This window comes from Cryptotermes secundus, unplaced genomic scaffold, assembly GCF_002891405.2.
Source record: "Cryptotermes secundus unplaced genomic scaffold, Csec_1.0 scaffold373, whole genome shotgun sequence".
Lineage (NCBI taxonomy): Eukaryota > Metazoa > Arthropoda > Insecta > Blattodea > Kalotermitidae > Cryptotermes > Cryptotermes secundus.
In genome coordinates, this window is record NW_019720165.1 from 812,922 (window position 1) to 837,174 (window position 24,253).

At 38.2% G+C, this 24,253-nt stretch overlaps 2 protein-coding genes across 11 annotated transcripts in view; one reads left to right on the top strand and one right to left on the bottom strand.

Annotated features, from left to right (window-relative positions):
• The window catches only part of LOC111867257 (voltage-dependent L-type calcium channel subunit beta-1), a 368,762-nt gene extending 364,533 nt beyond the window's left edge, over positions 1-4,229 (top strand). For 7 of the 10 annotated variants that reach the window (XM_023856958.2, XM_023856967.2, XM_023856973.2 and 4 more), the window contains one exon: positions 761-4,229. In XM_023856958.2, coding sequence (XP_023712726.1) covers positions 761-1,080 — 320 coding nt within the window. In that variant the 3' untranslated portion in view covers positions 1,081-4,229. The remainder of the gene's footprint in view (positions 1-760) is intronic. The other 3 variants (XR_002843305.2, XR_002843321.2, XR_002843315.2) reach the window with 2 other exon arrangements.
• LOC111867280 (protein abrupt) overlaps positions 1-12,542 on the bottom strand; it is a 460,728-nt gene extending 448,186 nt beyond the window's left edge. Inside the window, exon 1 of the mRNA XM_033752658.1 lies at positions 12,325-12,542. The gene's annotated coding sequence lies outside the window, so the exon portion shown is untranslated. The remainder of the gene's footprint in view (positions 1-12,324) is intronic.
• Between the last annotated feature and the right edge of the window lie 11,711 nt (positions 12,543-24,253).

The following is a 24,253-nucleotide window of genomic DNA, read 5'->3' on the forward strand; positions in this document are numbered from 1 at the left end:
ATTATTATATAAGTCGCATTCACATTTTTCTGCTTTCTTTTCTATTCCTTCTTGATCTTTTTATTTTATCTTCATCATGACACTCACACACAAAAACACACCAAATTGGCGCTCTTTTCCAACGGCTTCTGTGTGCGGTTGGTTGTCACAAATTTTATTCTCATATGTTGGCATGTCGTGAATACAATCCAAGAAAGTACTCACATTCCTTCGATGTAAACACATGGCAACTTTGCTCCTGTCCCCATGATTGGTTTGTGTTTCTTGTTTACTGTGCTTAAATTTGTTTTTATTTTCTTTTCTTCAAGAGTAAAACTTCATGTTAGAAGGCAGAAGCTTCTTCATGATTCTCAACAGTATATATTTTGTTATGTGACGTCACTGCGGTGTTACATGTCGCTTTGTATTATCTATGTATTTTTGTGTGGTCCACTCTTCTTGTTGTCCTATTTTCTCTTTCCTTATTCTCTTTTGTAGCATTTAGTTTGTGTGTCCAGTGTTTCTCTGGCTAGTTTCTCCGACATTTTAATAGAAAATATCTAATCGCGTTGCCATTAATTACATTTTAAAGTACAGTTTCATACGGCGTCGATGTACGGCCGTTAAGAGTAGATTTCTCTTGTAAATATTCCAGTGTGGTAGAACATGTGGTGTAGTTTATATTTAAAATTAAATAACTTAATATGACCCACGTTAGGAGACCTCATGATTAGTCCAACTGGTTCGCCATTCCTACCCGCTGCACATCTCTTCGTTTCAGCTGGTCCAGTTTATCACCAACACGCTCGGGGCAGATCAAGACTCGAGAGAGATCGAGGGGATTATGAAGAGTACAACGCAGGACCGAGAGATGGAATGAGTGTGTACCATCATCATCCTCACCTACATCAGCACCAACATCCTCCTCACCAACTCTCGCATCATCCATCACACTATGGTGGGTCACAGCACCAGCGAGGCATACCTGGTGGCAGCGAAGAGAGGTATCATCATTCTCAACATCGTTCCACCATGCGGGAAGCAGAAGACTACCACTCTCCACACAGAGCGTCTTCACGTCGCGCCCTGAACGCCATCTAGTATAGAACTCCTGAGTGAAATTCAAATTTGCAGTACCGACAGACCGAGACGAGTCCCTTGTAATGTATTAATTTCACTCACAGTTGAAAGGCAATTGAAGACTTGCAAACGACGTGATAAATTCAGGTGCTAGTTATGACAGTAGCGCTGTAAAAATAATCGCTCAAATAACTTGGCGAAATAACGCACAGGAAAGGATATTCGCCGAGTTTTGATTTATGCTGTTATTAATTGTGAAGATGAAGGACTTCACGAGAACCTATGTCGCTCCCACCTACAATCAGTCTCATTCACTGCATGAAAGATATTGAAAATTCAAGGAAGTCGCATACCACATGCTTAAGAAATTGAATAACCTATACAACAAATTAAGTATTACAGTTTTCATAAGAATTAAACGTTGCTTATCTTTCAGCAGTTTGGGCCTTCATCCATGATGATTACGCCCACCGTCCTTTCTACTCCGCCATGTTCTTGCTGACACATCGTTTTTCATTCTACTGGGATATTTAGCTCTTCATGGGCCAATAGGCACACAAATATGGGAGGGTATGTCCTCTTTACCACCACAGCTAAAGTCCCTGCCTGTCCAAAGACTGAACACTGCATGGTCCCACACAAACCACATTTCATATATATTTTGTTTCAAAGTGAAAATTATATCCCATAAGTCTCATTATGCAACAGTATTATCAAGTATGTTGCACAGTTCAAAGAGTAATCCCAAACTATATACCACAATCCTGATTTCTCAATCATAATAACAAATCAAATTCTATACTTCCTGAGGGCTCTCACTTTCTTAGAGGGGGCCCCTTGTATATGATATTACTGTAATTTAAATTATTCATAACAGTGAGAATATATGGTAGGAACCAAAACTTCTAAATGCATTTTAATTACTATACCAAATACAGATTTTAACATGGCTACCACATGTGAAGAAATTATTTTGTTTTGGTACCAATTTAAAGAAATGCTAAAATGCGCATTTTCTCATATTTCTTCTTTCATACAGTTCAAAATAGACTTTACCTGTGTCGGAGGAATAGGAAGATGTGTACATCAAGATTGTTTGCCTTATTTAGTGAAAGTATAAATAAAGGCTGCTGTTGATATTTACAAAAATATAAGAGTATTGTATATATTATACATATATATACAAAATATATCAATATACTATAGATACTATACTTCTTTGATACAAATGTCAAAACAATGAGCTGTACATAATACGTAAAAAATTAATATATATACTACTTTGTTTGCTTTTCAACGTCCAGAGATTTTCTCTTCAAATAAGCTGCATGCAGCTATCTGTTATGTTCCTTTCTCATATAAACAAACAGTACAATTAGAACCTTAATTGTTTTCTGCTGGCTAATATGAAGCTAACTTCCAATTTGTCCATTGTAGTGGTTTTATTTGACATATTATAGAAATAATTCCCAAAGTAGTGAGCAGAATTGGCCACGAAGATGTTATGACCATGGAGCAATGTGTGAGTGTGAAATGTATAACTTGTTTATTACGTTTTTCCATGCAAACTGAATTTCATGTCCAAATACATATTATATTATGAAGAGTTATTCTGATGTCATAATCTCTAATTCAAGTTGGATTCAATCATATTTTTAAAACAAAGCTGTATCAGCATTAAAATAAAATTTTCATTGTTCTAAGTAGTTATTATAAATATTCAATTGTGTCACTCTTTTGAAAGGGACAAGTAAAGTTTTGAGCAATTGGTCCAAATGTGCGTGGTTATAGCTGAATGGGTATATCAACTACATATTGTTATCACAAATACAAGTAGCACGAAGTGAAACAATTCACACGAAATATTCCTTCTTTGTCCACATTAAATGCTTCTGTTCTGTTAGTTCTGAAGCTTAGTAAATGCCTATTGATAATTACTTCCAGCCATCAGTACCTAACAGTTAACACATAAACCACAAGCAACTCATGTGAAACATGTCTTAGAAGCCAACTTAAAATGATATTTGAAGTGGACCAAGTTACAACCCAATACCTACAGGGCATTTCAACTAATACATTCTTGAAAATATGTTTAAACTTATGCAAGGTGAGATGAAATGTCAAAAGTAATATTCCCTTTTAAGCCCCTCCTGTAGAAATGGTGTCATCTTTTAAAAGATCAATGAAGTATATTAGAAGTATGAATAGTGAAAGTATTTTTTCATCACATATGTACTTAGTTCCCTCATAAACTGACTATAGTTGTTTCATTTCAAAACTCTCACTTAGTAGATCATGAAAGAGATGACTTCATACAAATATTAGAGCAAATTCTTTCTTCAAGTTTGCATAAAATTGGCTGCACATAAACATAGCTATCAAATTTTCTCTTTAGGGAGGTGCACAAAATAAATATCATAAATATCACAGCAGATATGCTTTTCTGAGGATTCATCAATTGAAATTCACTCATTTGGTGCAATGTACATAAGCTAAAGACCATTTGCTTTGATATCCACAATCAGTAGTAAAGTTTTACTGATATTCAGTAAGCTTAGTGAATATGAACATTTCCATCCCTTATTAAACATTTATATTAAGGTGGGTTTATTTTTTAAAGGTATCTTAATTTTGTTAAGTATACATCTTGCCATAGTGACTCATGAATTTGATTGAATTTATGTTACATAAGTCAGAATATTTTCATTCAGTGAGGAACTGCTGACAAAAAATTCATAGTTATTAGCTGTGCAATCAAATATAATCAAAACTCTGCTAAAGAAACCAACTTTGAGCATAACAGAGTATATTACAACATAGGGAACTAAATTAATGAAAAGAATCTCTAGTGCGGAAATTACTATAAGTAAATGGTGCATTTTATTTGCTTTACTAATTCACAGTTTATGGAATAAAATTCTTCTGCATTTCTAGTCATTACAAAACCACAAAATTTAAAGCTCTCTGTAACTACATTTTTCAGATATTTCATAATTTTTAAAGGCAAAATGTCTCCAATTAGATATCTATGTGAGGAGAAATATCATAATATTATTCAGGTCAATCAGAAGTCTAATAGGTTCACCATGGGTCCATGGATGCAAACAAGTTAATTTGGTAATCATTCTGTCACATTTAAGATTTGAAGTTTTCACGGCGGTGACTATGAAGAAAGCAGTCTTCTGGGATGTGGGACCGTGTAGATGTGGTGTTAACCGACGTTTCGGAGGAATGTATCGTCATCTTCAGGGTAGAAGGAAAAAATAAAAATCAGCGAGTGAGGAGACCGTGAGAACCAGTGAGCAGACTGCTTGTACCGGTTTTCACGGTCTCTTCACTTGCGGATTTCTTATTTTTTCCTTCTACCCTGAACATGGAGGCGATACATTCCTCCGAGACGTCAGTTAACACCACATCTACACGGTGCCACATCCCAGAAGACTGCTTTCTTCATTCTGTCACATATTTTTTCAGTAATTTATGAGGGCCACTATAGGGACTTCTAATTCAATTAACATATTTAAATGATGCTCATATCTAAAGAGAATCTCATTAATCTTTGCATTAGTTTAGTTTTCCATTGAACAGTAATTAGTATCGCTCTAGCAAATGGTTTGCTTCCTAGATGGCAAAGACTATGTAGTTGCTAACCCCATTACCAGCCTTTTATACTTTAAAACAAATAAGATTTGAAAAGTTGTACCAAGTACAAGACATGTTTAAGGAATGCATTGGATGTGGCATGAAATGTGTGTTATTGTTATTGTTGATGAGTGTTCATATAGTTTGTTCTGTTGTTGATTCTGAAAACGTGTAAAATGGGGCTGTTTTCTTCACTATGAATGTGAAACTTAACACAATGCAGTGAAATTAAAGAAAATCTAATTTATTCTCCATGACAGGAATTTTCATTCTTGCAATGCAACTGGGTGGAATGTTCCAATAAACAATGCCAATAATTTATCAGATCTTAATAATTTGTCTATGGAATTGCAACTTCCATTTTCCAGAGACTTCATTGTATTTTACGAATCAATATCTGCTAAGGGCAAAATGAATGAAGATAAGATAATATGGATGTGCATATATACGCATTGTCGGTTAAAGTCTGAATAATCCAATGACTCAAGAAAGATTCACACAGATTTCTTGTATGTTACAAATTTCAATATTTATTAAACATTACAAGACTTCGCAGATATTTCTCACATGTTACGAAGCCTCACAACAATTTCTTGTACTTCTTCAATCAGGAATCAGAAAGATTTCACAAGTGCTTGATTATCCAAAAAGAAGACACCATACAAATGTACTGTCTTTCATTATGAATAATGAAATTGCTTCAATTGAGATAAGTAACACAGTAGTTCCATAGAATAATTTCTTCGTTCTATCTCATGGTATGATCTATACACTTAGTTTAATTCAGAAAGACAAGAATGTAGTTCAATAAATCTTTAAGAAATTTTTATGGATATCTTTCTGCCCAATAAGGAGCTGCAAAAGTATTGTTATTTCATGCCTCCCTTAGAAAGTGTCCTATATATGTGATACCTATTCCTTACAGTAATAAAATTAGCAACTTGTAGGTTCAATCTGTCTCTTTCTCTCTACATTTCTCTCTCATGGGCTACAAAGTGGTTCAAATATCTGAGGGAGATCCATCACATTGGCTGTGATAATATAGAAAAGTGCCCATTCAGACAAGTGTGGATGTGTATGAGTGTGTATACATGTATGTGTGCTTGCACTTTTTTATGATTGACATTATGCGTGCACACATAAGAAATTATAGAATAAGATATTAACAGTAGAAGCATCTCCAATAAATAACACAGAAATCTTTCATGTTATATAATTTCACAATGAAATTCATGTTTTCTTTATGTAGCATTGTGTTAATTTTTTATCCACGGTGAACGAAAATCGCCTAAAGCAGCAATTAAATTAAAGAATGACTGGAGTATATGTTGTTATATGACTGGAAAAGTTTGAATGTAAAAAGGGGCTTATGAATTCTTTCAAGCAAGAAAATATATACTGCTTTATGAAGCTTGCTGTATCCAAAAATAAAGTAATGACTGTTATGTTCTGATTTGTACTCTCCCTCTCCATAATATTTTGTATATTTCCTGTGGTATGGAGGTTGGGATATATTTACATGAGGAGGGGGGTCACACTGCAAATGAACAGGTCTGGGATAGGAGCATAAGAGTGTTTTTGCACGTTTTCTTCATCTCCAGATCTCCAGAAATTGTTGGAAACATTTGTAAATAAAGAGAATACTTTTTATCAATCACTAAACTCAAGACTGAATCTTTTCTAATCCTCATAAAACCAGTTCTCATCAAATGTCACACATAACAGTTAGTAGTCATTCGTGTTTCATTCTCCAAATCTGATTCTTGGTCCAAAAATGACTATCCTGCCTGCTAATATTTGTTTTCCTCAGTCCTTCCACATGTCTTAGTAGAGTACCCTAAACTGGTTCATGACCATTTTCATCTTCTTCCCTTTTCATCATTCATTACCAAACTGTAATTCACTGTCACATAACATATGAAATTTATAAACTGTCAATAAATGAAACAATGAACAACATCAGTTCTTATATTTGACGTATAGTAAATTACCTCCAGATCCCCAAGAGTCCTTCATTCTGCTGTTCTGTCAATTCGTCTTTCATCAGTATCTTAGACACAACGTCTTGTTTTTCTTGGTAGCTAATACAGCGTTATTAACCTAGAATAACAGTTTTCATTTTACTGGCCTTCGATCCTTTGCAGCACAGCGGTTACTACATGCACCACTTGCCTTAAGATTAAAAAGTTTTGCATTTTGCCCACAGAATGTGGTGATTCTCATGTCTTCCCAGAATACATAGTGACTTTCCCAAAACAGCATTAACTGACTTTGCATCATGAGATTCAGTGTGTTCTCTGAGGCATGAATCGAATTAACACTACTGTCTTCCGGTATGTGACCCAGTGTAGTCTGATAGATGGCTACTAATATTTTGAAGGAACCTGCCGCTTCAATCCGATTATTGGTACAGACCTTTACGACATTTACCAGTCAGTCCACAGTAAGCCAGTAAAAGCAATGGACCTCAAGCCTCTTACTAAAGATTGTAAAGTAACAACAGGTAGAATTATAAAGAGCATAAGGTAACAGGAATAATTCAAGAAGAATAAACAATCATCAAAGACCTGCCATAGCTTAGATGGTTAGTCTATGGCTTCCATCGTGGAAGGCCACATTCGATCCCAGGTTAGGTCACGTAGGATTTATGGTTGACAAAGTGGCACTAGGGCAGGTTGTCTCCCCAGCCAATTCTCACTCCACTAACTGTTCCATACTCCTCCATCAGTCGGGGCTGCTACAAAGGCTCAGTAGTCAGCGGCGTACCAAGTGAACTCAGTCTTACCACAACCAACGAATTAAAAAAAGCCGCCATAAAAACGGCACAAGGCCTTGTACCCATAATGCTACACAGTTCGCATAACAGCAATGCAGATAGACTGGCATGTCTGCTGCTCTCACAATCGAGGAAGGTCATGGAACATTTATAGGAGTACATAATAAAATACTTTCAGTTTATAAAGCAAGCTTGCTTACTTACTTACTTACTTACTTACTTACTTACTTACTTCCTCATGGAGCTGAGCCCTTCTTGAGGAGCTGTCACTATTGCAGCTACTCAAAAATTTCTCAGCATTTTATGGAACTCGAAGATGCATTACAGTGTTTACAAGAGCCCTCCAACGAAGCCTATCCTGAGCCAGATCAATCCAATCTTTACCATCCCATCCTATCTCTCTAAGATTCATTTTAATATTGTCCACCCACCTACGCCTTGGTCTTCCCAGTGGTCTCTTACCTTCTGGCCTTTCCATCAATATCCTACATGCATTCCTCGTCTCCCCCATTCGTTCTACATGCCCTGCTCAACTTATCCTCGTTGACTTGTACATTCTAATTATACTTGGAGAAGAGTACAAGTTATGAAGCTACTCTGTATTGTCCCATCCTTCCCCATACTTATTCGTACAAGGATCACGAAGATGACTCCTTCCTGTCCCAAGTAACTGCGGCCACTTCACTTGAAAGGAAAGAAAGCGTAAGACGCAAATATCACAATGGAGAAACAGAAAGATGTAAGAGGGGGCGCAGAAAATTCGAGAAGCGCCGTATGAGAGATGGGACAACTGGTTAGAAGTGTATCCCAGCAAGAAGAGGGATATGCTCTTTCAAACTGTAAACCACCATCACGCAATAGTGATAGAAAGGCTACGCAGGACTGTCCGCAGAGGACTTGAAGCAGCTCGAAGTCCACCCCGCTATACCCCCACACCACCGCAGAAGCATGTCGGTGATTCATGCATCGGCTCCGCTACCGCCACCCATTGTTATGAAGTTCCTCGCGGAAGTACATGGGGAAGACTTTTCGAGAATCAGGGCCGCGGTAGCCACCGGGGCCTGCACGAGACAGAAGTAAAAGCCATACATTTTATTGAGACACCTGCTTCCCTAAAATCAGGGCCGCGGTAGCCCCCGGGGCCTGCACGAAACATAAATAAAATTCATAATTTTATTGGGACAACTGCTTCCCTAAAATCAGGGCCGCGGTAGCCCCCGGGACCTGCACGAAACAGAAGTAAAATTCATAGATTTTATCGAGACAACTGCTTCCCTAAAATCAGGGCCACGGTAGCCACCGGGACCTGCACGAAACAGAAGTAAAATTCATAGATTTTATCGAGACAACTGCTTCCCTAAAATCAGGGCCACGGTAGCCACCGGGACCTGCACGAAACAGAAGTAAAATTCATAGATTTTATCGAGACAACTGCTTCCCTAAAATCAGGGCCACGGTAGCCACCGGGACCTGCACGAAACAGAAGTAAAATTCATAGATTTTATCGAGACACCTACTTCACTAAAATCAGGGCCGCGGTGGCCCCCGGGGCCTGCACGAAACAGAAGAAAAATTCATCGATTTTATGGAGACACCTGCTTCTCTAAAATCAGGGGCGCGGTAGCCCCCGGTGCCTGCACGAAACATAAATAAAATTCATAATTTTATTGGGACAACTGCTTCTCTAAAATCACTTCACCTTATCACCACCTTATAAAGTCGATGCAAGTTACTGAAAATAGTTTCGTACCTTATAACTACGTTGTGTTGAAACGTGTGCTTAGATTTTACGACCTTTGCTTCATCTTATTACAGCATTATCTGAAGAACTACGGGAACATCAATGTGGAAACCTTAATTCCCGATGAAGCGGGAAGAACTGCGTGGCAATTTCACGAACAGGGGCCGGCGCCACAGCACAAGCGGACCAAGCGGGCACCTTGGACAGCACGATTTTGCAACGTTTCTCCCCCATCCGCCACCACCACCCACCCATTGTCTCTTTTGCTTCTAGTTAAATGCAAATTAAGCGGCCTCCGTAGTCTAGAGGTAACGTTCCCACCTCATGACTCGTAGTACGCGGGTTCAAATACCCGGCGGAGGTAGTCGAATTTTTAAGGGCGGAAAAATTCATGGAACAAGCCCTCCGGGAGGGACTTTAAGCCGTGGGTCCCGTGTCGTAGCTTTACGGCACGTAAAAGAACCTCATATCTCCAAAGGAGGTCACTGAGCCAAATTACGGACGTTTCCCGCCCAACAGCAGTCTCTAATACCTCTGGTAGATGGGGGAAGCATTATAGATACCTCTCAGCTAGTAGAGCCGGTCTCGCTGGCTGGGCGGGACTGATGGTAAGCACCAGTACCGGTAGGATATAGAGACTGGTAGAAATCATAGAGGGAAGCACAATGGACCAATACAGGTCTAAGTGCATGGGGAAACCCACCCTCTCCAATAACTAACTAACTAAATACAAATTAATTTCAGCTGATCTTTTGTTATTACCGCAGCCATTAATTGGTAGTAATCTGAACATGTTATGCAACACTGTACAAAAATATCTTAATAAAAGTTTTCGTTAAGTGTCTAGAAGTTTCGTGCTGGTAACTGTGACGAACTTCTGAGAAAATTTAAGTTTTTAACTGCGGAGGAGGGAATGATTTCTCTTCGCCTGGGACGGTATTCAGAGCCATCCCTACCCAGCAAACTGTTGACAGGTGAAATAAGGTGCTAATTTTGATCATACCCCGTCCTCTCCTAGCTCATCAATACCGATGAAAAGGAACACCAACTCCAAGGGAAAATACACTCTCCCTTCAGACATACTATATACCTACAACCTGTTATTAATATTACTTTATCATATAAGAAGTTCTGGGAAGAACTAATCACCTACTTTCCTTTCAGGTCCAGGTTCAGTCCACACATATTGAACATTTAATACAAGGACCATGTGCACTAGTTCTTATAATGTGCGTGTGTATTAGTTACCGCTGGAACCTGTTTTCCGAGTCGTTGCCTATCAACGGCCGTCTCTTCTGGCTCCACTATTCCGCCTTACAGATATTAATGGGGGGGATACGGAGACACAGGATTCCAACGCTCAATCAGTATTTAAATCAGTGCTTCCAAAACTTTTTGACATTATGCCCTTTTCTAATTCATCATGCCACTCCTTTTTCTTGTTGAAATAAATGCGACCTCTTGCATTCGTATGCACGTGTATATTATTGCTTACGATCAACTCACTCATAATTTTAGTACTATACAATCTATGTATGTATGGCTCTACAGCCCTTTGTTGGGCCTTGGCTGCTGCTTTTTTCAGTTTCTTGCTCTTTTACACAGACGGTAGGACTCCTTGGACGGGGGATCAGCCCATCGTAAGACCACTACCTGCACACAGGACAGCACATAGAAAAACGCACACAGACATCCATGCCATGAGTGAGATTCGAACCCACGATCCCAGTGTTCGAGCGGAAGAAGAAAGTTCATGCCTTGGATCGCACGGCCACTGTGATCGGCAGTAGTGAACTAGATCGGCGAAAAAAAAATAATGGAAATGATGCACGATGCTCTTTATTTGAAGATGAATAATGCAGAAAAAAGTGGCGTGTAATCGACCATTTTTTCAAATATCTCTACTAATAGCTCTGACAGATAATTCGAGATGTTTCAATAGTTCTGAAAAAAAAAAATAATTTCAGTTGCATGTGACACTAAACACTAACTTTTCGCTCATAGTCTCCTGCACCGCTGCATGCGGTAGCGCAGTTGATTAAGGCATTATGTTACAAGCCAGAAGATCGCGGGTTCGTTTCCCCAAGGTCGATTTTTTTTTCAATTGACCTAATCCTTCCAACCGCACTTCGGCCCTGAGGTCGACTCAGCCTAAAACAGAAACGAGTATCAGGAATATTCTTGGGGGTAAAGAGAGGCCGGCGCATAAGATTGACCTCACCGCCATCTGTGAGCCGACTGTTTAGAAAATGTGGGAGCCTCGACGTCTCACAATCCTATGGGCCTCCTTGGCCTGCCACAAGGATAGCTTTACCTTTCAGTCTCAAGCCCCACTAAGGAAGGAACGGCCTCTGGTTGGGATCCATAGGTTTAAACAGCGTAACATCTAATTCACACCCAGTTTATAACATCATGTCTAACCATCTGGAGATACAAAATGCTAATCTCCTTCTAAAAGTAAATTTCTTATCAGTGGCTAAAAGGCCATTAAATGGTGCATCCACGGACCCATCCATCCACCGCACCTACATCACTCCACTGCAATAACGTGCAATAACGTGTATTCTTAACAGAATACTTCATTTTGCATGAGACTTGCACTTATACCCCGTTTTACTTTCTTTCTCTACGCTCTTCACTCGCAACTCATGAATATGGTTTAGCTTCCGTACGACTACATATCCGAGCACTGTTATTTGTAGACTGTAACTGCGTGGTTATGTGTGGTACGTTAACGTGGGAAACATAACCTTTCTTGCCAGCGATTGCCAATTGCGCTGTGAACATCGACAAATGCTGACAATGTTAGCTACGTAGGCTGCCAGAAATATGATACTTGTATGCGCATCCTACTAATCAACAGCTGGGAGCTTTTCAGAATTGCCAATGACATTCATTGGTTAGGCATATTATACAATAGAATATTACAGAATACAATAGAAAGGTAAAGTTGACCCTGTGCCTAATTAATTAAGCACTACGTCATGAAGGCCTATGGGAGAGTGGATGTATAAATACATATTTCTTGACCTCAGCACTAGCTGGAGGCAAGTACATTAGTTTTCGGTAAATTCACAAAACGGTCATGAAAAGTAGAGCGGCTTACCTTAAGCAGCATGTGCAATGACTGGTGTGTTAGAAACAATTTCACTCGCTTTCACACTATTACTTTAGTCTGTCAAAAGAATTTCATAACATAATTTTAGAACAAATTCCACTCATGTAAGAAGAAACTTGCTTCACACGTTAAGTAACAAATTTCAAACATACCACTCCGAATTCCTTACGTAACATATACCTCAAAATACGACTCCTTCGCCACAACAGTACATATCAGACTGTCTTTCGCGCACTATCGGGAAAAGGCGGTTGAACACGTCACGCAAACAGTGGGCGCTGTCAGAAATCTTTATGCGACTCTGATCGGTGACGAGAGTAACATCACTCATGACATGGTACGGAACTAGAAAATCGGTCACAGGAAAGGAACTCGCATGCCTGCAAACGGTTAGGATGAAAGAGAAACAGGTACGTGCAAATTCAAAATTCGGCTGACATTAAAAAAAAAATAATTTGGTTTATAAGCGCGGATGCCTGTATGCTGAATAATTTTTTAAAATTCGCTTAGTGGGGGGTGGAATCCAACTGGGCCCACTCGGCACGGCTGCCACTGACTGACCTATTGTAGCCTGCCCCGGGTGATTATGATGACGGAGAATTTGGTGGAATGAAGATTGGCAGGGGAAACCGAAGTACTCGCGAGAAAACCCGCCCCAGAGCCACTTTGTCCACCACAAATCCCACCTGACCATACCTGGGATCGAACCCGGGCCTCCGCGGTGGGAAGCCAGTGACTAACCACTTGAGCTATGGCGTGGCCTTGTATTTTTAAGTATCACAGTTAACATTGAATCATCTGAATATTTTGGCAAACTTAGTTCTACTCTATGAGTTTAAAGTCATTCACAAACACTTGTACTCTTAAGTGGTGAAAGAAATACACTTAGCACAACTATGATAAGGTGCTGTGCCTTATCTTTTTTTCATATATATCCATGCAGCTACCAATTTGCTGCAGAGATTAATGGAGAGCAATTGGCTCCATTAGTTTTGTCTCTATTAATATCTAGAATCACTTGATATTACAACACTTAACCAAACTTTAGTTCTTTTTATAACACATTTTTGTTGTTGCTTCAGGTATCCATCCCAAATACTGGAAAGTATGGTTTAATCTGAGTAGACAAAAAAAGAAAAAATTCAATTATTTGAAAGACAAAAATACATTGAGTCAAATTCAAGAAACTGTTTAACAAATGAAACAAATACTATGTCACAGAACGGCCACACATAACAGCAGATCTCTCTTTAAGCTAATGCCATGACAATGGCTGTCACTAATTATAATTAGTGACAGCCATTGTCATGGCAATAATTATTGCAATATTAACTTTTGATGTAAATCTGAAACCAGGTAGCAAAAAGGTTCACCATTCCTAACCTGTGGTGCCATCCATAATAACAGATACACGCTCAGAATATCCCAGGTAATACAGTCTCACATGTTCAGGAATGCATTCATCAATAATTAAAAAATACACCAAAGTATCCTCTTCCACCTCCTAGCCAGACTATGGACATATATAATCAGACCATGAGACAATCAGTTCACAACAATTATAAAATATATATACCAAAGAAATTCCATGCCATTTATTGAAACAAAGTTACTTACACAAACCCACCACTAGACCTTATTCTAAGCCAAATAAAACCAGCTCATATCATTACACCTCACTTCTTTAAGATCCTATTTAATATTATCCTTCCATCTGTAGTTATCTCTTCAAAAAGTCTCTACCTATCACATTACTATGTCAGTATATTACTGAAAGTTATGTCTAAATTTATTTTCTTTCAGTATTAGCTTATATTACTTTCCTTTGTATAGTGTAGTCGGTATAGCAACTGGCTAAGGGCTGGACGACCGGTAGGGTCAAGAATTTTTTCTTCTCCATGTCGTCTAGACCAGCTCTGGGGCCCACCCAGCCTTCTATCCAATGGGGTAAAGCGACCGGGGCGTGTAGCTCCACCTCCAACTAGTCTGAAGGTCGAGAAAATGTGGATCTTTACATCCATCCCCCATATGCCTTCGTGGCACAGTGCTTAACTGGTTAAGCACAGGGACTTTACCTTTTTTTATTACTTTCAGTGTAATATACTGTTCATTTATTAAAGGACTGCATAAGTAGTATCAGTGCTAGAGCTACTTTTGCCAATTCTTATGGAAATATTGAATCAGCTGATACCATCTCACTGAACGTCGTCCTTTTCTAGGAATATCATTGCAAAGTAAAATCATGTTTACTAGTTTGTGATAGGTTGTAAACCAGGCTCTCAGAAGCCACATGGCTGGCAACAAATGGAGGACTGACAGCACTTTAGGTGGTGCTCACGTCATACTAAATGTTGCTATATTGGTACATTCCTGTGAGTGAATGCCTTTTTTCAGCCATTGTTACAGATGTGACATATGCATAACATGAGTGCCTAAAAGTGATATTCAAGACACTTACCTCAGGTTGATTACCAAGATACATCCAAAAGTATATTTACACTAAGTGAATGAAGCTCAGGGTATGTAGGGAGACCAACTTATCCTGAAATCCACACAGTGTATTTTGAGCTAATCCCAACCCAATAGCATGCTGTCACAGAGGGTCACTCAATGAAGTGGCATGCAATATAAATGTGCCATCCATCAAGTTTCATTAGTGTCTTGCAAAGGGCTCAAAATAAACAAGTCAAAGTCAAGTTAGGTCTCGAAGTAAAATGATTAAAATAAAGTAAATAAAAACACTTGATCATCTGTACATAAGGCACACGTCCTACTAGAATTTTAATCAAAGTATATCAAAAGACTCAAAAGTTGATGTTAACTCTCAATTAGGCCCCTAAGGAAAGTGACTCTTGCAGAAAATTAAATGAATAATTTTTACTCACAGAATGCAAGTGCCAAATATGTTTTATCAAAATCTGTAATAAGTCTCAGGTCCAATTATGCATGAAAATAGAGTGAAGTATAACAAAGTGCCCTCACAGTAAATTAGAGACAACGAAACCTGTGCAGTAACTTCACGATTACAAAATTCCACATATGTTTGTCACACATATTAATTTATAAAGTGACTGAAAAATTTACCGTATATAGAAAAGTCCACTGAAGATGGTTCAGTAAAGCCCAAATGAATCTGAAATAGTAGTATCATCAACGGGACTGAAGTGTCAAAATTTACTGCAATACTGTTCACAGTTGGCACCACTGAAAATCTACCTCAAGTAAAATGGACTTCAGTTTCAAATATAATAAGGTTATTATGATAGGAGAAAAATAAGAAAAGGCTGCTTTGATTACCTGAAATTTCATTGCTTAATAGTTTTACATACACTATACAAAAGCACATGCTGAAATATATTATAAAATTGTGATCTTATCAAAGTACAGTAGGTGAAAAAAAAATGTATAATTACACAAACAGCATAATCTTTGGCATCAACTACAGTTCACAAATATGGGGATTATTATGATATGTACTGCATGTTTCAGACTGAGCCAGATTTCATTATGTTTATTGTATATCCACTTGAAGGCAATAACCATGAATTAATACGATGCACATAATTGAGCCAGTGAGCGTGTTTGATAAATCTACATTGCAGGATCCTGTTGCATTTTTACCACATGGAACTAAATTCAACCATCACTTCTAGCATAATACAAACACTATTGTTTTGACCATGTATTTACACCACTTCATGGCAAATAAAAGTAAGAAAACAACATATTTCAATTAATAAGCTGTCATTACATTCACTGTGTACCAAATTACTTTTATGTATGTTAGTGTGTAAATAACAGAAGTGCCCCAACTTATGTAAAAGAATATTCGTTTGAATACCTACTAATAAGTCACTGGACATTTATGAATATCCAAGATGCAGTTCGCAGTCTATCTACCAGATTTGAAATATATTCCAAATTAATTTGCTTGTGTGTTCAACTTAACGCATATTTTAATAATTCTTACAATATTACTGCTAATGGAAAACAATAACTTTTGTTATGAAATTGAAAATCTGAGCTGATGAAGCATTATGCTTAGAAAATTTCAGTGCAATTCCATTCAGCAAGGAACAATTTCACAAATGCAGTACACTGAGACACATTTATATAACAAAAACATGCAATTACATACATCCTCATAAAGTTAAGTTTAAAATCACACTTCATCAGTGACAAAAATGGAATATTCTTAAATGATTTTATCAAAACTTCTGCACCACATATAGTTCAAACTGTTTCTTATAACTTTTTCCTATAACGTTCTTTTGTGGTTTTTCTGATTCAGCCTGTGAAATAAAAACATGTATGAGAACTATATAAATGTGAAGTAACTCCTGGACACACACACAAAACACAAGCATACAAAGTACAATAAAAACTACATAATGCAAACCTAACTGATCATTCTGTACATAAAATATATACTAAAACACTGAAGTAGACCCCTTAAGCATACTATACATGTCAGCATAAATTATTTTCACTGGAGCAACACAGAAAAGCACAAACCTGGAAGAAATTATAACAACTAATTCAGAACTATAAATTTGTAAACATCTGACCAAAATCTTGAGTATATAGTTATGGACAGTGTCATTACATTTAATTGAAGAATATAAAAATCCAACCACTTTCAATTCTGGAAAGGAGCATTTTATTATCATGATAACAAATTTCAAGAAACATGAAAACTGTTCTTTGTCTAGACTGATTACAATTTAAGAATGGATACAGATGAAGGAGACTGTATGACACTCTTACAAACTCTCATTATATGAACAGTAATTAATATACCTCATTACTGATCAGTATTTTGTATTGATTCAATTATGTAACTGTTGCCATTCTTCAGTATTATACATGAAGAAAACTCCAGACGATCAAAAATCTCAGCCATGACTCTGATGCTTCCATTTGTTTATGTTTTCAAAGCTGCTTTACAAATGTTAATTAATAAATTTTATATTGCAAAATAATCTGCAAAAACAAAAAAGTTCTTTATCAGTATTTCCCTGTTTTATGACATCTATGAAAATACATACAATATTGTGTGCTCACAGTATGACCTTACAGTTTCTTCAGCTGGATAAAGTATCACATTAGACATTAAAATAATTGAGGACTACAGACTTATATTCAACTACAGCAGCTCCAGTGACTTCTCTGTAGACCTGTACCTATCCTTGTACTGCAAAGGGGTGGGGGAGTGCATAGTTGTCAATATATATGCACGAAGACATACCCCACAGAACTTTTCTCTAATAATTTCTGCCTATAATCGTCCAACAACTCAAGTATTCTAATTTTGCTGGAGGAACTCTTTGTTATTTCTAGAGTTGGAGTTGTCTGTCAACAGAGAGAACTAGCTGAAAATAAAAATACTACTTTTATGAATAAGGAATAAAGAAGTCACACTTTTAATTCTCACACATGTGTACTGACTTTAGTCCATAACAACATATCTTCAAATACAGGAAAAGACTGTGCATCATATGCAACTATTTACCACTACTTTTAACTATTAGTAAATGCATAAACATGTATTCTAGCCTACACTGTGTGTGTGGGAGCACACAGATTCAAAAAGTGTTATACTGAAAGCTATGCAATGGTAAAGAGGCAATTAATGTAATTACATAATTCTTTGGATTTTAAAAAGAAAAATTAAATATAGTTAGTAATATTTACAATTAACATAACATACAATTTTAAAATACACTTAAAACTGTTGACTATAGACATAATGTAACATTAAGCATAATTTGCAGAACAGTAGCTTTGGTAATTGCTGACCATAAAATCGGACATGTTAAAAAGGATATCTAAAATTGTAGCATATTTCCTGAAAGACTCTGTGTTCAAAATCACTGTATTATTAAAGACTTGAGTAGCAAAGCACCTTTATAATTGAAATAGTTCTATTATTGGGTGATACTGAGAGATTGGAAGTTGGAACTCTTGCATCTTTATTATAAACCAATCAATCAACCAACTTTCAAACACAAGTAGAGTTATGTCATTAGGACATTACACTAATATCTTAATAACACAACACCGAGCAGTTTCAACAAAAAGATGAAAATTTTTGGGAGATATAAATGCAGAAATTACTGTAAAAAATTATAGTCCTTCTGATGTTACCATTACCAACGAAATGGTATAGGAATGTTAAGAAATCATGGAGAACTTCATGCTGACATCATCTGAAAACAGATGACAGATTCAAATACAGTTGTTTGTGCTGTGGACAATACAGAAAATAATACAGTTCTAACTACTACCAAAGAGGACAGAAACTTGTGGTTAAGGTTAGAAAAGGAGCTAGGGCTAAATGAAATTGATGCAATAAGCCTGCAAATGTGGATCAAGTGTATTTGCTGAACCACAAGAGAATCACTTGGATTACATGCCAGTGCATCAGCCTATACACTGATTTACAGCATGCCTTTGCATCGAAAAAGAGATGTATTTTTGATAATGTGTCCACATCAAGAAATTCTGATATATGAACCCTATTTCTCCACCAGTTCCCATGTTATAAGAGGAGGCACTTTCTGGCATTACAGCATCTCAATCGCTACCACGATGAAGGACATTATATGCTAGCCCGAACTGTCACAGGTGATGAATTTTGAGTTAACGATTACCAGCCCGAAACAAAGCGTGCGTCGCCTGCCAAAGAAAGTTTAAGGTGACACCATCCTCCAGGAATGATGCTCACAGTCTTCTGGGATCATGAAGGCATACTGCTCACCACATTCCAGCCTCAAGGACAAACCGTAAATGCAGACTCCTACTGTAATATCCTCAGGAAATCACATAAGGCCATTCAACGGAAGCATGCAACTTGTCATGCATTTTGAGGTAGGCCATGCTGTGTGAACATGCCTGATTCCGAAAGGAGCCCAAAGGATTTTATGCTGCTGGTTTTCAGGGGCTTGTGAAAGGATGGGACAAGTGCCTCAGTGTACAGGAAGATTATGTTGAGAAATAAAAGCTTTTTTCAAATCAATACTCTTATTATTTAAGAGACGGGCCATTTAAATTCCAGTAATGGCAGCCGGCCAGAGTTAATTTAAATGTCCACCATTGTAGAGTAATAAAAATTGTAAGCATGTTACTGAAAATGCTGTGATTTCTACAATTTTTGTGATAAACGAATGAAATAAACGCTGCTTTTATCTAGAAAGATTATAGAATCAGATATTGTAATTTACAGATTTTAGAATCTGTAAAAATTGTTACACTGATTCCAAAAAAAAAAATTTCCCAATTTTGAGTGTCTGTCCACAAATATCCAGAAAGTTTCTGCAGTATAAATGCATGCTGTTGACATCCTCTCTTCCTATGTCTTATCTTTCAAAAGGGGAGGAAGGTAATGTTTGTACTGCACATTCTCCAGTCACGTCGTAACCTTTCTACTATTGCATGAGTGGGGGCAAGTCTTATCATACTTTGTACTTCAGAAACTCTGCTTGTTTATATCTCGGGCTAGCCACACAGAGGTACTGTTCTTGGAAGAGCCCCGCAATGCCTTTCAGTTTCATCTGTACTGCATTCTGAATCGGTGTAATTTATGAGCGGCCTCTCAATTTCGGCTTCTTCCATGCGAAATGGGGCCATGGTGGATAGTTGAAATTGCGATGTTTTATAAGTGATACAATTAGAATTGTCCTTCAGAAACCCTGACTGTGCATATCTCGAACTAACCACACAGAGGTACTGTTCTCGGCATAACCCTGCACTACCAGAACGTTCTAGCCTAGCGCGTTGTGTTGTGAATAAAACATTGCAATTTAAACTAGCCAGCATGGCCTCATTTCACTTGAAAGAAGCCAAAATTGAGAAGCAGCTGATTATTGACACTGATTCAGACTGTGGTACAGAAGATTCTGAGAGTGGCGAGGAAACAACGGGCTCAGAACCCGAAGTCGGCGAAGACCCATCATCTTTGTTGGCAACCTGGGGACCACCAGCCCAGCATGGCAGGAGGGTTGTGAATAATTATTCCGGTGGAGCTGTGGGGTTAAATATCAATGAAGTTCCACACGTAAATAAGGATTCGGCCCCACTCTGCATTCTCATGCTCTACTTCGCAGGGATTATCCATCTGCTGATGGAAGAGACAAGCAGGTACTACCACCAGTACCTAGACAGACTTCAAGACGGACCTTCTCCACGGCCTGATGTTACCGATTCCGAGATGTTTTAATTTCTAGAAATACAAGGTGCGGCAATAAAGAAACCAGATTCATGCTCTAACCCTTTATTGAAAAAAAATCAGACAATTGAAATGTTATCCCCTTCAATGTAGTCCCCTCCCCGATCCCTACACTGCTCCATGCGAATTTTCCAATGTCGGAAGCAGTGCTGCAGGTCATCTTGTGTTATGCTCTTCAAGAGTTGCGTCGCTTTTGCTTTCACTGCATCCACAGACTCGAACCTGGTCCCTTTGAGCGCAGACTTGATTTTTGGGAAGAGAAAAAAGTCGCACAGTGGTAGGTCCGGAGAATACAATGGATATTCCATCACTGGAATGTTGTTTTTTGCCAAATACCTCTTCACAGATAGCGCGTTGTGTGCTGGCGCGTTGTCGTGATGAAGAACCCATGAGGCATTCTTCCACATGTCTGGTCTCCTTCGTCGCACACGTTCACGGAGGTACGTCAAAACATTTTTATAATAAACCTGATTGACAGTCTGACCTTCAGGCACCCAATCAATGTAGATTACCCCCCGGATATCGAAAAAAACAATCATCATTGCTTTGAATTTGGACTTGCTCATGCGCGCTTTCTTCTTCCTAGGGGATTTGGGGCTCTTCCAATGCATGGATTGTCGCTTAGTCTCTGGATCATATTGAAGAATCCAAGTTTCGTCACACGTAATTATGTTTTGAAAGAAATCAGGATCATTTTCAGTGTTTTCAAGAGTGTCAACATAGCAATTCACTCGATGTTCCCTTTGCTGGGGGGTAAGGATTTTTGGCACCACTTTAGCACACACCTTTTTCATGCCCAGATCATCATGCAAAATCTGTCTAACACTTTCCTTATTGATGATGGTAAGTTCAGAAAGTGCTCGAATGCTCAGTCGACGATCTCTTCGAACAATTCTAGCGACCTTCTCCACATTCTCTGGAGTTTTCGCAGTGGAAGGACGGCCCGATTTTGGATCGTTCCCAACGTTTTTCCTACCCTCCATAAACTTCTTAAACCACTCGAAAACTTGCGTGCGAGATAGACACTGATCATCATTTACTTCTGTCAACAAATTGTAAGTTTCAGTGGCAGATTTTCCAAGTTTTGTGAGGAATTTGATGTTAACATGTTGTTCTACATTAGCACTCAGCATTATTCCGACGGAGCTCAGACACACGATCCGCTTCTAACAATGGTCGCGGCCAGACTAACCAATGCGTGTGAATGAAACTTTGTGTGACAGTAGAGGGAAGTCCACGGGTCAATGCCCTACCCTCCTCTTCGTCATCGACGTGGCCGGAAATGAGTCATAAAAGTAATCCGGTTTCTTTATTGCCGCACCTTGTAATCATTCAAATGGGACATGACATTAGAGACAGACTAAAGGACAACTGGTCGACTGTAGAACAATTTGCCAAGCCTTTCTACTCTAACACAATGAAACGCAACATTTTTCTACACATTATTCATTTTCTTCATTTTGCAGACAGCAATACAGAAACTGACAGGAATGCCAACAGTTATGACCGAGTATGGAAAATTCGGACCATCTTCGACACTCTCATTAACGCATACAAAAAAATATTATAACCCTTCCGAACATTTGGCCATAGACGAGATAACTGTTAAATTCAAAGGGAGAGTGGTTTTTAGGCAGTACATTCCTAAGAAACACAAACGTGTCGAAAACAAAATCTTCAGAATTTGTGATGCCACTGGGTATACTTATAACATGAAGGTTTACCTAGGAAAAGACAGGACACGTATCAACCAAGACGTGACAGTGACACATGCTACAGTTAGGGACCTATGCAGACATATTGAGGGCATAGGTCACAAACTGTACATGGATAATTTCTTTTTGTCACCAGACTTGTTTGACAAACTGATGACAAAGGACATAACATGCTGTGGGACAGTCAGATCTAATCGGAAGGGCTTTTCGATTTTCGATGAAGACAATTTCGACTGAAGAAAGGTGACATCCATGTTCGGGTGAGACGGAACTTGACAGCACTAGCTTCGAAGGACATATGTGACGTTTATGTACTGACAAACATGCACTGTCCTCCAGCAGAAGGCAGTTTCTGTGATGAGCATGGAAATGCCATCAAGCCAGCAATTGTTGTTGACTACAACATGCACATGGGTTATGTCGACAAAGAGGACAGAATGGCAAACGGTTATAGCATCAGTCGTCGGACCTGGAAGTGGACAAATAAACTATTTTTCCATCTCCTGGATCTGACGATTCTGAACAGTTTCATCCTGTTGTCATCCTGTGGCGCGAAATTGTCACACAGAGAATTTCGTCTCGCCCTTGTGCACAACACGCTGGAACATGCTGCAAGGGGTCCACCTCACCCTCAAAGGTTCATGGGTCGACCTCCTGCTGTGTCATCTGCGATATCTCGATTAGAGGAGGCCACTCGACATCACTGGCCAACTTCCTCTAATAAGAGACTGAGGTGTCATGTGTGCTCTTCACGTGGGAAATGGAGTTACATACGGACAAAGTGCACGAAGTGCGACATTGGACTCTGCATTTCCAGATGTTTCCAACAGTACCACACAAAGGCAACATTCAGTTAGATGACGCAGTAGGGAAGACTGTGTACTTATAAAGCTGGTGTCCAAAAATAATGTAAGTAGAACAAGAATTTCTACCTTATAATTACATTTTAAAACACTGTGTGCATGCGTGGACTGCACGTACCCATACGGTGTCGCATGGCCACTTGGCTATACTTTAAAGGTCCCCATATGGTATTGCTAGGCTCTTAAAGGATAAAGAAGTACATCTGTTCCTAGTCTGGAAAAAAATGTGAACTTCTGAGGCTGACGGCTGTTGGCAAATATGTTTTTTCTCCTCATAGTCAAGAAAGATGAGAGATTTTAAAACACACAGCACACAAAAAATGCTACAAGGATTTTCCATCAGGTAGTTCTATGGCAGGTCTTGGAAGTCAAAAGATTAAACTTTAAGTCACAGAGAACTAGAAGTTATATGATACCAAATTCAGAAATACAGAAAAGAACTGTTTCAAATTGCTGTTTAAAAGTGAAGTACTTACTTGCTTTCGCATCATACTCCTTTCAAATTTTCACTATTCAATTATCCTATACTTAACATGTTTGATTTCCTGTCACTAGGTGTTTTCCTTGTTGAATAAAATAATATAAAACTGAATGGTGCATTAATTGGCATGACTGTAAAAACACATTCAACACTGTGTTGCATTGAGACCCATTTGTACTGTTTTTAAGTGTGCTGAAAAAGTTTGTGACACTTTCTCTATAACTTAATAATAAATGTAAAATTCATTCTGCAGATCTTATGGACATAAGGACTATGTGAGCGATTTAAAGGAGTCAAAATTAATAAGCATGGTAACAACTATTACTGCAACAACTTGCATTAAAATCATATGAATTTATGTACAACTGTACTGATTTCTGTTTCTGTTTTCATTTAAAGTGTTTTCTTTCACTCATGTAGTAACTATCTTGTTTATACAGTTACGTGTATCATTTCCATAGAATAACACTTGGCTCAGAATTTTAGGAGAGGCTTACTGTTGTAAGAGATGTTCTCTAACCTCACTCTGAAATTACATAAAATATGAGGGAGAGTCAGTAAACAGGTAACAAATGGGTATGAAACATAAAACATGTGATATTCAAACCTGGAAAAAACATTTGTTTCTCAA